At 39.8% G+C, this 15,889-nt stretch overlaps 1 protein-coding gene across 2 annotated transcripts; it reads right to left on the bottom strand.

Annotated features, from left to right (window-relative positions):
- Window positions 1–1,650: 1,650 nt before the first annotated feature.
- On the bottom strand, window positions 1,651–13,670 carry POLE4 (DNA polymerase epsilon 4, accessory subunit). Of its 2 annotated transcripts, XM_030310962.1 has the most exons (5): window positions 13,431–13,670; window positions 12,767–12,851; window positions 12,101–12,142; window positions 11,513–11,659; window positions 1,651–2,014 (listed from the first exon to the last, which is right to left on the bottom strand). In XM_030310962.1, the coding sequence occupies exons 1-4, from the start codon at window positions 13,638–13,640 to the stop codon at window positions 11,556–11,558; spliced, it is 441 nt and encodes a 146-aa protein (XP_030166822.1). In that variant the 5' UTR covers window positions 13,641–13,670; the 3' UTR covers window positions 1,651–2,014; window positions 11,513–11,555. The 2 variants fall into 2 exon arrangements, with proteins under 2 accessions (XP_030166822.1, XP_030166823.1); XM_030310963.1 differs by lacking the exon at window positions 11,513–11,659.
- Window positions 13,671–15,889: the final 2,219 nt, after the last annotated feature.

Genomic DNA, 15,889 nt, shown 5'->3' with positions numbered 1-15,889 from the left:
CTCCTACTGGTTATGGCCCAGGAATGTAGGAGCCTCTGAATTCCTAGGTCACCTGCAGGCTTTATGGCAGCATTCCAAGACCACTTCTTACCATGACACTGGCTATTTTATAAATGATGAATCAGTTCAAAAGATATGCATGCAGGACTCATGGGCCAGGTATTGCGCATCATGAGTACTGTATAGACAAGAAGTGTCGATATACTAGAGATCACCAATACATTAAATAGATTCAACAAACAGCTTTGCAGACTGTCTCACTGGGGCCCTCCTTTGGTTTGAATCTTTCTCTGCACCTTTGTGTGCCCAGTCCTTTCCGTGATACAGGACCTTCACCAGGTGACCTACAATATCTGGTGTTCCCCTCTCACTTTTTGTTTTGTTTTTTTTTTGGGGGGGGGGGGAGAGAGAGGTAGCACAAGCTGGGGAGGGACGGAAAAGGGAGAGAACCTCAAGCAGGGTCCACATCCAGCAAAGAGTCCAACACCGCAGGCCTTGATCTCACAACCTTGAGATCACGACCTGAGCCGAAACCAAGTTAGAGGCATAAGAGACTAAGCCATCCAGGTCCCCCCTACCCCTTACTTCTTAAAGAGTGGTGGTTGTTTTCCTTCACTTCCTCTCTATTCTAGACATTCTACATACTTCATCTCCCCCTGCCCTTAGGAGGGAGATTTACATTTTCCTGTAGACTAGTCTGTGAACCAGTGGTGGGAAGAAAATTTCTTGGGGAATTTGTTTGAAAAAAAATAATAAGAGAGATTCTTGGAGCTCCACCCCCTGAGATTCTAATTTATTAGGCCTAGGGGTCCTAGAAATGGGCATTTTAAACAAATGCCACAGATGAATCTGAAAAACGATCAAGTGTTTAAATCAGCTTCCTGCTGCTCTCTTTAACCACTATTCTCCAAGTACTTTGCCTCCTTCCTGCTAGATCACCCAAGCCTTCCCTTAAAAACCAAAATTTAGCAGGACCTAAGGGAGGGGAGAATGAGCAGATATTATTTAATGGCTACAGTTGCAGTTTCAGAGTATGAAAAATGTTTTGAAAATGGATGGTGGTGATAGTTGCACTACAGTGTGAATATACTTAATGCCACAAAACTGTACACTTAAAAATAGTTAAAACAATAAATGTCACGTGATGTGTATTTTGCCACAATTTAAAAAATAAAAAAAGGAATGGGTACTGATACATACTATAATATAAACAAACCCTGAAAACATTATCTAAGTGAAAGATGCCAGACACAAAATACCATAAATCATATGATTCCATCAGTATGAAGATATTTTAAAATTGGGTGTGGTGATAGCTGCACATATCTGTGAATGTACTAAAAACTACTAAAATGTACACTTTAAATGGGTGAATGGTACAGTATGTACATTATATCTCAATAAAGCTGTTAAAATTTTAACTGATTTCAAAACTATGATCACATTTATTTAAACTTCTGAAGAACTTAAGTGGCATCCCATAAATCCTGGAATCACATTCTGGTGACATACTCGGGGAAAAGAAGCAAATAAATCAAAGGAATGAGGTTTAGAACAGCTGGCAAGGAAGATCAGAAGATCTGTAACTGGGCATGGTGGTCCTCTGGTCACAGCGACAAGGACAAAGGCAAGATTATAAAACACACTATGTTGAAATTGATCAGAAACCTTTATTATGTTCCTCATCATTCATTAAGCAACCTACACAAATCATTTTCTTTTTCTCTGCCTCAAACAGCATAGGCTGCATCCAAGCCTAAATGGAAGACACAGTAGGTGGAAGACCTTGTAGAGAAAAGCTAACATGTGAGATCTCTGCTTATCTCGGCTTAGGTGAAGGTAGGACAGGAAAAGCATATAAGTACAATATTCCAAATACTCCGTTCTTCAAAGATGAGGCCTGCAGGAGAGGGGCTGTCCGAAGGACGCAGGTGAAGGCTCACAAAACTGCCCAGCTCAGCAATCAATCCAAAGGCTCACAAAACTGCCCAGCTCAGCAATCAATCCAAAGTTCCTTTAAAACAAAAACAAAAACAAAAACAAAAACAAAGAGCAACATGTAAAGCAAGGTGCCTCAAGAACTGGATGAGTGTCACAAACTGGGCAAAGTTAGAGTAGAAGCTGCTCTGGTACTGGCAATTCTCTAAGATCAAATTACTCATTTGGGGGAATATCCATCCAAAAGATCTCAGAGAAAGAACATGTCACTACAGAAAGTGGGCAGCTGAGAGTTAAGCACACAGGTCTAGAGAGTTAGAATGAGATGTGGGGAACAGAGCAAAGAAGTTGTTGTGTTAGTTAATGAGCATTTGGGGATTCCATACAAAGTGTGATCAATACAGAATAAAGGAGAAAAGTTTTCTAAGCAAAAAGTTCATAACCTTTTGAGAAACTTCCAGTTCAAGATGGGAGACTGAGCTCACAAATTTGTATGCCCTCCCTTCCAAGATTCCATTCAAAAGAAATAAAAGGTTTTAAAAAGGTATAAATCCACAATAAAGAATGGGGCCCATCAGCAGTTAAGAGATTTCAACAAAAAGCTGAATAGAAATCTGATTAAAGTATGTTTATAAATAGAAAAACAAATCAGCCTAGAATGAATAGAGGGGGGCAACAGAGGTGGGAGCCCATCGCCTAGGAGACCCTTGGGGAAGTTCCAGCCAGACTCAGACACCAGGAATGACAGAGAAAGAAACAGGTCAGAAAGGGTTAGTGACCTGAGGGTCTACATAAGAAACAGCTGGCCCCATCTCCCTACAACCCTTCCAGCATGGAGCACTACCAGAAAACAAAATGGGAAAAAATCAGGGGTTCTCTTCTAATAAACTAAATGAATTACCTGAAGAACTACAGGAGCCTCTGAAAATGCCAGCTCCCCAAAGTAAGGCTTTCCGGACCCCAGCTTAACATCTGGTCCCACCCCAGCCCACCCTAAAGTAAAAGTGCCAGGCAAAAACCACCTTCCCATACACACACACAGCTTCCAAACAGACTTCTTAACTACCTCATTCCTAAACGGAATGGAAATTACTGGGCAGACTAGAGAGAAAGAAAAATTAAAATTTATTAAAAAAAAAAAAACCCTAGAATAAAACAGAGAGTTCAGAAAAGAACACAAGAAAACCAAGCAAAAATACCTCTAAGTTAAAAAAGAAAAAAAGAAATAGCCTCTGTGATCAAGGCAAATTCCTGCTGAGATCAACTGATAAACCTGATTGAAATATTTTTAAAAAGAAAATCCTTCAAGCACTGAAGAGGCACCAATAAAAGTGAAATCTAAAATCTAGACAAGGCAAGAACACAAAGTAAACCCAGCCTCCAAACCTGTTTTTGCCCTAAGATCATTTGCCGTCCAAAAGATACAGCTGAGAAATTTTGGCTGAGCAAATCAAGAGTCAAATCTAAGAGTGTGCCCAAGAGAGAAGGTCTGATTTTTTAAAAAGCTACAGTCCCAAAAAGTGGCACCCTCAGAGTGACACTGCACTAGAATTAAATCAGCCCCTTCGCAGACTTGCCATCAGGGTTCACATAGATTACCACAGAGAACCAAGAATCCTCAAGTCTTGGATCTGGATTAAGGAGATTAATACATTCCCCTAGGTGCCTTGCAGCAGCAAATGAAAATCTTCTTTGGAGAAAGGTTTCATCATACAAGCCTCAAACTATCCAAAAAATAATTTATTCAAGTACATTGACCAATACATCAAGAAAGCTAGGCATAAAGAGGAAAAAAGACTATGAAACAATATCAACAGAAACAAGTCAGGAAAAAAAATAAAATAAATCGGCCTCAAAAATGCTTTGGATATTAATTAGACTGGAGACTATAAAACAACTACACTTACTTTGTTTAAACAAATAAAAGACTAGCTTCAAAACACCTGGAGCAAATACAAATAACAAACAAGCAAATGGAATTCACAGAACTGAAAATACAAAAACAAACTAAAAAATTAACAGAAAAGTTTAAAGGAGACAATTCACTGGAGAGAGAATTAATAAACTGGGAGATCAGAAAAAAACTACACAGAATGCAGCACAGAGAGGCAAAATTATGACTGAGGTTTAACACATAGTTAATGGAAATCTTAATGAGAAAGGAGAAAGAACAAAGCAGAGCCATTATCTGAAAAGATACAAGCTGAGATTTCTCCAGGATTGATAAAAGACACCAATCCCTAGATTTAAGAAGCCTAAGCAGCAGATACATAAGAGGGAAATCAGCACCCAGATACATCCAAGTAAAACTACAAAATATCAAAGACAAATATAAAAATCTTAAAAGTATCCAAAACAGGGACAAATTAGCTTCAAACAATTAACAGATTAACACTGATTTCTAAACAGAAACAATGGAAGTCAAAACACAGAATGAGATCTTCAACACTATAAAATTAACTTTCCACCTAAAATTCTATATTCAGCAAGATGCCTTTAAAAACCAAAGTAAAATATAGGAATGCAGGCACTCTGGAAAACACTATGAAGGTTCCTCAAAAAATTAAAAATAGAACTACCCTACGACCCAGCAATTGCACTATTAGGCATTACCAAGGAATACGGGTGTGCTGTTTCAAAGGGGCATATGCATCCCAATGTTTATAGCAGCACTATTGACAATAGCCTAAGTATGGAAAGAGCCCAAATGTCCATCGACTGATGAATGGATAAAGAAGATGTGGTATATATACACAATGGAGTATTACTCAGTGATGAAAAAGAATAAAATCTTGCCATTTGCAACAATGTGGAATTGAACTAGAGGAATTCAAACCCCAAATCTGGCTCTAGGTCTCGCTCTGGCTCTGCGCTGACAGGGCAGAGCCTGCTGGGAATTCTCTCCCTCTCTCTCTGCCTCTCCCTGCGCTATGCTCACCTGCTCTTTCTCTCTCTCTCAAAAAAAATAAATAACTTTAAAAAAAAAGAGAGAGTATATACTTTCCAGATAGAGGGAAAAATGAAATAACAAATTATACTTAAAACAAGGGCAAAAACTGAAAAAAAAAAACATAAAATAGGACAAATGGGAAACACAAAATAATATGGTAGATTTAAACCCATATATATATATATATATATCACTAATTGCATTAAACATAAATGAACTAAGTGCTGCAAAGACTGTCAGCCTAAAGTTTTAAAAATAATCCAATTATACCGTTTATAAATACGGAAAGGTAAAAATTTTTTAAACGAGAAAAATACACACCATTCAAATACTAACAAAAGAAAGCTTGTAAGTTTTAAAAATATTAAACAAAATAATCTTTAAGGCAAAAAGCACAAACAAAAGTAACAATGATCAATTTATAAATATAAAATGTTCAAACACTTAACTGCTAATAGCCTACTGCTGACCAATAACACAGTTGATTAGCACATATTTTGTATGTCATATGCATTACTATACTGTATTATTACAATATAGTCACCTAGAAAAAAATGTTAATAATAAAATAAGGAAGGAAAAATACATTATAGGGCTGTACTGTAAAAAAAATCCACATATACTGAAGCAGCTCGAACCTGTACCATTTAGGGTACCTGGTTGGCTCGGTCAATACAGCATGTGACTCTTAATCTCAGGGTCATGAGTTCAAGCTCCACACTCGTCATGCAGCCTACTTAAAAAAAAAAAAAAAAAAAATGCCCACTTGGGGTGCCTGGCCGGCTCAGTCAGAAGAGCAGATGGCTCTTGATCTTAGGGTTGTGAGTTCAAGCCCCATGCTGGGTACAGAAAGTACTAAAGAAAAAGAAAAATAAACTTTAGGGGCGCCTGGGTGGCGCAGTCGGTTAAGCGTCCGACTTCAGCCAGGTCACGATCTCGCGCTCCGTGAGTTCGAGCCCCGCGTCAGGCTCTGGGCTGATGGCTCAGAGCCTGGAGCCTGTTTCCGATTCTGTGTCTCCCATCTCTCTGCCCCTCCCCCGTTCATGCTCTGTCTCTCTCTGTCCCAAAAATAAAAATAAAAAATAAAAAAAAATAAAAAAAAAAAATAAACTTTAAAAACAAACAGAGGCACCTGGGTGGCTCACTGGGTGGCTCACTAGGTTAAGCATCCAAATCTTGATTTCAGCTCAGGTTATAATCTCACAGGTTTGTGGGTTCAAGCCACACATCAGGCTCTGTGCTGACAGCACTCAGAGTCCAGTTGGGATTCTCTCTCCATCTCCCTCTGCCCTTCCTGCACATACATGCTCTCGCTCTCAAAATAAATAAATTTAAAACAAACAAAAAACCCATGCTATTCAAGGGTCAGCTGTACTATGAAGAACTTTATGCCAACAAACTTGAAAATTTAGATAAAATGTAAAATTCCTAGAAAAACTACAACTCTTATGGGGGGAAGCAGGGCAAGACGACCTCAAGAAAATAAAATAAAATCAGAATGGTCCCAATACCATCCAAAAACATCAATCAAAAATCTTCCCACAAGGAAAATTCTAGGCTCAGATGGCTTCACTGATGAATTATACCATTCAAATAAGAAATAATTCCAATCTTACAAATTTTCTAGAGAACAGATCAAAAAGATATACATACTCTCCAACTAATTTGTATGAGGCTCACATTCGATATGAAAAAAATCTCCAATCTCTCTTTATAAACATTGATAGAGCATTTGCAATCTATTAAAATTAAACTACAAAAAACCTTAGAGTTAAGTATAATTAATGGGGAAACACTGAAAGCTTCCCCTTTGAAATAAAGATGACTGCTATCAGCACATCTATTCAACATTAGACTGGAGATTCTAGGGCAAGAAGAAATTAAAAAGAAAAGGATTGGGAAAATTTCACAAAATTGTCACTACTAGAGGATAGTACTGTGTAACTAAGGAAATCCAAAAGAATCAACAGAAATCATGAGAGTTAAACAAGATGCTAGGCACAAAATTAACACAGAAAACCAATTATATTTCTATACTATCAACATTCAGAAAATTAATTTTTTCTTAGAAAGATACCAGTAACAAGAGCATCAAAATTATTAAATACTTAAAGAAAAGCATCTAACAAAATACATCAAGATTTCTTCCCAGAAAATAAAAAACCTTAATTTATGAAACATTAAAGGGGCACTTGGGTGGCTCAGTCAGTTAAGCATCTGACTCTTGGTTTTGGCTCAGGTCATGATCTCATGGTTTCATAAGTACAAGTCCCGCATCAGCCTCTGCACTGACAGTGTGGAGGCTGCTTGGGATTCTATCTCCCTCTTTCTGCTTCTCCCCCACTCACGCTGTCTCTGTCTGTCTCAAAAATGAATTTTAAAAAAAAAAGGTTTTTAAACATTAAAGATCTAAATAAATGGAGAAATATACCATGTTCATGGACTGAAAGATTCACTATTGTAAAAATATAGTTTCTCCCCCTAAATAATCTACAGATTCAATACAATCCCCACCGATACGCTTTTTACATGGAATTTGACAAGCAGATCTTAAAATACGCATGAAAGTGCAAAGAACTTAAAATAGTCAAGACACTTAAAGAAGGTGGGAAGATTTGTTCTTTCAAATAAAGCAACTATAATTCAGACTGTGTGCGATGGGCATGGGAATAGACACAACAGAAAGCCCAGAAACAGCCCTGATTTCTAACAAAAGTAGCACTGCAAAGAAAATAATATGGAAAAGTATCTATCTAAATAATAAGAAAAAAAATAAATTGACCCTCACTTCAGTCTGATACACAAAAAGTCAACTAAAGTTTTATGAAAGACAAGAAACTACAAAAATTTTAGCATATAGGAGAATGTCTTCATGACATGGGATGGGAAAAAAGTCTTAAACAGGAAAACAAAGAGCATTACCTGTAAAGAAAAACATTAATACATTTGACTATCTTTATTTTTGTTAATGTTTTAATTATTTTTGACAGAGCACAAGGGAGGGCAGAGAGATGGGGACATTAGATCTGAAGTGTGCTCTGTGCTGACAGCAGCGAGCCTGACATGGGGCCTGAACTCACTAACCATGAGATCATGCCCTAAGCCTGAGTCAGGTGCTCAACCAACAGAGCCACCCAGGTCCCCCACATTTGACTATCTTTAATTAAGAACTCATTTATTGGGGTGGCTGGGTGGCTCAGTCAGTTAAGCATCCCACTCTTGATTTCAGTTCAGGCCATGATCTCATGGTTAGTGAGGTCAAGCCCCACATCAGGCTCGGTGCTGACAGGGTGGAGCCTGTTTAAGATTCTCTCTCTCTCTCTCTCTCTCTCTCTCTGCCCCCTCCCACTTGTGCATGCCCTTTCTCTCTCTCTCTCAAAATAAATAAACTTAAAAAAATAACCTCATTTATCAAAAAGCACTCTAAACAGTGAAAAGCCAAGTCTAAACCAGGAAAAGATACCTGCTTCCCATATGCTGAAAAAGATTCATATCCAGAAAAAAGAAAACGAAAAAGCATATACATATATAATTACAGTTATAGTTATAAATCAATAAGGAAAAAGACAAAATATCCAAGATAAAAATAAGACACCACCTCACCCCCAAAAAAGGGACACACGTATGAGAAGATGTCACCAGTAATCAGGGCAATGCAAATTAAAAGTACTATGCAATTATCATTAACATCCCCACCAGACTGGCAGAAATTAAATCCCAAGTGTTGATGAGAATGAGGAACAATGGGAATTATCATATGCTCTTGGTAGAAATGTCAATCAGGCATGCAAGAAGTATGGGCATGGGAATAGACACAACAGTATCTATTAGACAGCAGTATCTACAAAAGATGGAGTTATACATATCCTGTATCCCAGCAATTTTATCTATACCCACATACATACATACATACATAAACACACACACACACACACACACACACACACACACACACACACACACCTGGAGAAACGTGTAAGAATGTTCATAGTGAATTGTTTATAACAGAAAAAAAAGTTATCCAAATATCCACATTAAAATGGTTCAATTGTGGGGCACCTGGGTGGCTCAGTTGGTTATGCATCCAATTTCAGCTAGGTCATGATCTTGCAGTTCATGAGTTCGAGCCCCACATTGGGCTCTGTGCTGACAGCCTAGAGTCTGGAAGCCTGCTTTGGATTCTGTGACTCCCTCTCTCTGCCCTACCCCACTTGCATTCTCTCTTTCTCTCTCAAAAATAAATATTAAAAAAAAAATTTTTTTAATGGCCCAATTGTAATACTGTCACACAATCGTATGCCATACAGCACAAAAAACAAATGAGATATGTACAACCACATAGATGATTTGGTTACATTTTTAAAATTTCAAAAAAATATAAAACTAAATCCCACTGTTAAAGGATACATGCTTATGTGCTAAAACTATAAAGAAAAATCAAGTAAGTAATTACCAAAAAGTCAGGATACTGTTAAGTCAGCAAAGGGGATGGAAAGAAGATCTATCACAAAGAAGGAATATATATGGAACTTCTGGGGGCTGATGCTATTCTATCTCTTAACCTAGCTGGTGGTTACAATGGTGTTCATTTTGTTATTTATTGCCTTTACATTTGTTATCTGTGTTCATAAGGAAAGGCTTAGAATATACATATATCAATACCTTTGCATATAACATCCAGAAAATTACCCAAGAAACTAATAACAGTTGCCTGCAGGGAAGACATGTCTAAGAGGGATTAAAGGACAGGAAGGGTAGTGGTAGTGTCCACATTACTGTTTTTCAACTACTTGACCTACAGGTAAAGCATGGAGGATTTAACTATGACAAGAAGATATGTTATTAGCCTTGACAATGTCAAAGTATAAGTATAAATGACACTAAGTGAGAGTTAAGAGTGGGTTAAAAAATGGGAAAGGAAGAGACAGGCTCACTGATAGTCATACCTTCCAAAGTGGAGAGTTAACCAAAAAAATAGATATTTTAGTGTTATGTAAACTGTAAAGGTAACAAAGGAACAATTTGTTCCTTTTATAATGTCCAACATTATAAAAATAATGACATAACTACCAAAAATCAGAAGGGGGGAAGAGGGATTTATGGAGCAGTACAGGTTACCCAAATCTTCATTTATCACAGCAGGAAGTTAGCAGATAACATGTATAGTTCAAAAACCAAAGATGAAGCATATTATTTAGAAATGTAAGTGACCACTTAAAAAGCTAAAAAACAGAAACAACAAAAGGGCATGGAGCATCAGCTGCATTTCATTGTAAGACATTAGATATTTGATTTTCAAGCATGGATATATATCGCCTTGATTAAAAAAGAAAAAAAAATAATTTTCTACTTAGAACATATACATCTAAGGACATAAGAACATTTATTTTACCAAGTACAAAATAAGAGAATACTCAATCTACAAATGCTAAAATGGCCAAAATTCAGATATATTAATGTAGAGAGAACAGACGAATGCAACTACTGAGATTATTGGATCAGAAGATGAAAATGAATACATCCACCACTCAATAAATGACCATTTATGAAAAATCCAACCTAAGGGGCACCTGGGTGGCTCAGTTGGTTAAGGGCCCTGACTCGGTTTAAGCTCAGGTCATGACCTTGCGGTTTGTTGAGTTCAAGCCCCCCACCCCTACCCCCCCACCAGCCAAGGCAGGCTCTGCACTGACAGGCTCTGTCAGTGCAGAGCCTGCTTGGAATTCTCTCTCTGCCCCTCCCCGGCTTATGCACGTGCTCTCACACTCTGTCTCTCAAAATAAATAAATAAACTTAAATAAACAAATAAATTAATAATAAAAATAAAAATCCAAGCTAAGTACTATGCCATGGAAGAGGATAGAGGGGAAAACTACATAAGATCTCTCCACTTCTATTCTGTGGTACCCTCCAATTCATCATCCACAGGTCTGTAGTGTTATCTCTTTAAAATATGTATCTTATTATATACTCTGAAAAACTGGTCACTAAAAGTGAGCTGGTAAAGCAGGCTCTGAACATTTTTGGAGAACTGATGGGAAGTCTGTCACAAGAAGTTGCCTTCCTTAGGTAGGCAGGTAACAAGTTACTAAGAAAAATGAGTAAGCAAAAAAAGGGTTAAGACAGACCTACAAACTGAAAGAATACTCAATAATCTAGACTTAAAGCTAGCTATGAAAATGTATCTTGAAACACATTTAAAAGAATGTATCAAAAGGGTGAGAGGCCCAGATTGATATGACGCAGAACAAAAGAGAAAAATAGTGATATATATGACACAGAACAAAAGAGAAAACTAGTGAAATAAATAAAGCCACAAAGGATTTGTGGAGATAATGAGGCTTGAAAGAGATAATGAGAACACCCTGGTATTGTAAGGGCAAGAATGAACTGCAAGTGCACGGCTTTCACATATTCAAGCAGAATTTGTGCAGGGAACAATAAGCTGATCAGATATAGTAATTAAATAGGAGAAATAGCCCTGAAAGAAGATAGCTAAAATAAGGTATCTCAAATATTTTCTATTTCAATGACAAGACTTAGTACACAAGTTAATCCAAAATTCTTAACAACAAACAGGCAAGTACATAATCTCCCAGTGGCAAAATAATAACTATAGGGCACCTGGGTGGCTCAGTCGGTTAAGAGTCCAACTCTTGATTTCGGCTCAGCTCATGATGAACCCCGCGTTGAGCTGACAGTACTGGATTCCTGGGATTCTCTCTCTTTCCCCCTCTCTCTGCCCCTCTCGCTCAAGCATGCGAGCTCTCTCTCAAAATAAACATTAAAAAAATTTTTTTAAATAATGTTATACAGACTGAAGAAGAAAAAAGAACAAGAAGCAACCCTTTAAATGTTAGCAATTGTTTCTGATCTCTAGCATTATGATACAGGGAAGATTATATCTAGGAATGGAGATTAAAGTATGAATCAAACTTTTCAATGCACCTAACTCCACTGGAGTCCTTATATTGCCTCTCATTTTTTATAATTAGCAATTTTCAGGAAAAAGTTCTAATGACCCAAGAGAATTAGAATTGCTAGATCTCACCAGATTTAACATATTAGTTTTTCCCATCTTAATGGGAAGTAGAAAGAATTATCACTACACAGACAAGGAAGAACCAAATAGCAGTTTTATAAGATTTTGAACTCAGCTCATTAGCATGGGAAAGACAGGTGGAAATGATTATCCATCCATAGAGAACTCACCTTCCAGAAAAGCAAATTCATCCACGGCTTCTATTGCATTATCTGAAACACAATGTAAAGGGACACCTGACTAACTCTGGTCATTTGGACACCAACCTCTTAAAAAAAACCACAACCCACATAGTGAAGGGCGTGAGGCTTTATGCAAATGAGGGCATTTATAAAATTTGTCCCTTGCTTTTGTGAATCCATTTCTACTCCACCACTAAATCTTACATATCAGCTGCCTCTCTAAAAGAGTACAAAAGCCCAGGTAAACACTGTTCGGTAAGGGGAAACCCTTTGCTCTGAAAGTCATCAAAGAAGAGTCTGGCAAAATGAAGGGAAAGTGGAATTAAGGTACACAAAAGTTTACACATGTACAAGGGTTACCAACTAAAAAGAAACAAATCAAACCCCCAGTTTCTATGGGAAAAAGAAGTGTCAAGTCTGATTCAACATAGCAGACAGCATAAAGGGGTATAATCAGCTTTAGCAACACATGGACTCCTTTCATTCCCTACCCCACCACCTATACAGCCACCCAAAGCACTGGGCCTCTAAAGGTAGGCCTTTCTATCACTGTGGCAGTCCAAAGGGATGTGGCACCTTTCATCTTACAGAGGTGGCTTCCCCCAGCCCTCCCTTCTTTGCCCCCAGATACCAAATACCACAGTGACACTCTACCCAAATCTCTCCTCTGAAGGGTTTTCCTCTTTCCTTGTTGAGCACAGCAGTAGGCATCTTTTGCAATGGTCTCCACAAATAATTCCTGTGAGGCACAAGGGGAGAGTTGTAGCAACGGGTTCTAGCACAATTCTTGTGAGCTCTTCTATTTGAGTGGTGGGAAGGAGGTGAGGTGTGCTCAGGTGCATGGAAAGGTTCTCAGTCTGGACTTCATGACGATCTGCTCCCATTCCCTCTACCCCAGTAGGACATGACACGTTCCTGCTCCCTCACTTGTAAATTCTCCAGACTCATTCACTTGAGATTCCCACAAGCTGTGTCAGGCATTGTAAAAGCAATTTAAAGTCGTTGTCCGTGCCCTAATGAAGAGGCAGGTGTGTTAACAAACCAATACAACTACTGAAAGTATGTGTCTCTTTCCCCTAGTGTTCCCTCTTAGACTTTTATCTCAGAATCTGGCCCCGGCCCCTCACCTCCGCATTCTTCGCACACCCAGTCCAGACCCTCTTCCACCCCGGCTTCCCCCTCTCCCCAAGCCTCCCAAGACGCCGCTAAGCCCCGCCCCCATGAAGGTACCCCCCCCCAGGCCCCGCCCCTCGCCACGGCCCCGCCCCTCGCCACCTCCCCGCCCCGCAGCCGTGTGGCCTTCGCGCTCCCGCCGCACCGCTGCTCGTGCCAGAATGAAGATGGCTTCCTGTCCCGCGAGGGTCACGTCGGGGTCCGCCTTCACCAAGGCCTTCACTCGCGCTAATGGCAACCTCGAGAGACGAGCTCCGGGCACACTCGTCGGGGCCTGCGGCGGCGGGGCCGCTGCCTCCCCGCTGGGCCCCTCCTCCTCGCGGGGTGTCCCATTTCCAGCCGCCGCCGCCGCCATCCGGGCCCCAAGCGTGCTGCGCGCGGCCGCCGACTGTGCGCGCGCATGCGACGCCGGCCCCTTTCCCGCGCGCGCCGAAGGCCACGCCCCCTGTGGGCGCGTGGCTCCGCCCCTTACGCGGCTGGAAGCTCCCGGGACTCCCGGCTGGGCGTGGCGGCTCTCCCTGCGCCGTCGCCGCTCCGCTACGGCGCTACCGCGGACTCTTTTCCCGGTACCGGTGAACCTGTGGGGCCTAGTTGGGCCCAGGCACCGTCCCTTACTGGTTTAATGTGGTTGGGCCCGGCTAGTGCGGGGGAGGAGCATCCTTGGTCTGGAGAAACCCAAACCTGGCCTGCAAGAATGTCTCAGTCAAGTGATAAGCAAGTGATAGCCAAAGCTGAGAAGGGCAGGTGCCCCTGCGAGGCCTGGGCTTTCCGGAGGGCGCAGTGGACTGGGGAAAAAGGGTACCGAGAAGGGCGCGAAATCTGGACCAGTGTCAAGGAGAACAAAATGCCCTAAAAGGAGGTAGGACCTTGGCAGGCAGAAATGGGAGAGTTTCAGTCCTGACTGGAAACCATAAGAAAAAAGCACAGAGGCTGGAAAGTATGAAGTTGTGGCGATCCAAGCCGTCCACGCTTGTTCAATCGCGAGTTGCACCACAGTGTTGGCTTTCAAAGTTTTTGTTCACAGGCTCCGTTTACACTCTTAGAAGTTACTAAGGATCGCAAAGAGCTTTTGTTTCTGTAGGTTATATTGATATTTATTGTATTCGAAATTAAAGCAGTTTTAGAATATTTAATACATTACACATTAACACAATGTTTTTCATGACAAGTGAACATTTTTTATGACAAGCACAAAGTGCTTCAAAAAAAAAAGTTTAATGAGGAAAATCTCTTGAATGTATGGCTTTAATAGAAAACAGTTGGATTCTCCAGCTGCTTCTGTATGTTAACGTTATCACTTTTCACATAGATCTGGAAACTCCTCTGCATCTTGAGAAAATGAGAATGAAAAGGGCAAATAGCATCTTAGTATTATTAAGAAAATAGTTTGACGTCACAGACACCTGCAGAGATCAGAACACACACCACCCCCCATTAGTCCCCACACCAAAGTTTGAAATCTGGCATAAAAGATCAGTTCACGTTTGCAATAACAGTTTTAACCTAAGTCTGTTGTTACGATAGCTCACATTTTTTAGCGGTTACTATGTGCATGGTTCAAAGTGCTTTACATTTATGTGTTTATCAAGTAACGATTTTTGTAATCCCCTTTTTGAAGTAGGTGATATTTTAATCTTTATTTTACAGTTGAGGAAGTTAAAACACAAAAGTGGCTAATTTATCCACTGCAGAATGTAGTCAAACCAAGATACAGTTGAATTAAAGAATATCTAGTGTCTGCATTCATCAATGATGTAGTAAATGCTACATGACTGGATTAGCAGAGGCTCCAATAGAGCAGAGCAAGAGGCTGGGCAAGATTAAAACCTTCAGAAAGGAGTCTCTGGCACTGAAAATTTCACTACAATCTCCTTTAGGATCTCAGTCCAGAGTCCACCTTCAGATTACATTTGTGGACACTCCCACACAGGGAAAGCTCCACACAAAATTCGTAAAAGCACAGCCAGATTCTTGTGTCCCCTTACAGTGGGACACTCCATGGAGCAATATTCTAACTATGTCAAAGTAGTTAAATACTAATGGCTGCCTAAATTCTGAGTTAACATAATAAATGAATTGACCACTGTGGGGACAGGAATTAGTTCAGACTTCCTGAAGGGTAGAGGCAAATTGGCTTTTGGAGGATTCTCTTTAACCCCTCTTTCTTCCCAGTTTTCTCTGTTATCCATATTTTCCCTACCTTCTTCCACTTCCTCCTCTTCCTTTCCCTTTCTTCCCCTAGTTCCTTTCCACCCCCCCCCATCAGTTGTCCACTTGGCCTAGTTCCATTCTCCTTTCCTTGGTTTTACCATCACAATAAGAAGATGTTTATTTAGACCACACAGCAGTTCATGACTATGAGTGTTGAAAGGCACTATGTCGTGTTAAAAGGGGAATCGTGTTTTACTGTCCTTGAATTTTAGTGGTAAAAGCGCAGAGGAAACAGGAAAACAGGGGTCAAAAAAGCCACACACACACACAAAAAAAAAGGTTTGCATTTCAACCATATAGGACGAAAGGCTAAAATTATCTTTAAAGGCTACAAGAAGAAAATTAATGCAAAAAGGAAATATTATGTGAACATTATATGTGATAAACTAATGA

Source organism: Lynx canadensis, chromosome A3 (assembly GCF_007474595.2).
Source record: "Lynx canadensis isolate LIC74 chromosome A3, mLynCan4.pri.v2, whole genome shotgun sequence".
NCBI lineage: Eukaryota > Metazoa > Chordata > Mammalia > Carnivora > Felidae > Lynx > Lynx canadensis.
Note: the sequence above shows the minus strand (reverse complement) of the source record. Positions and strands in the feature narration are given on the sequence as shown.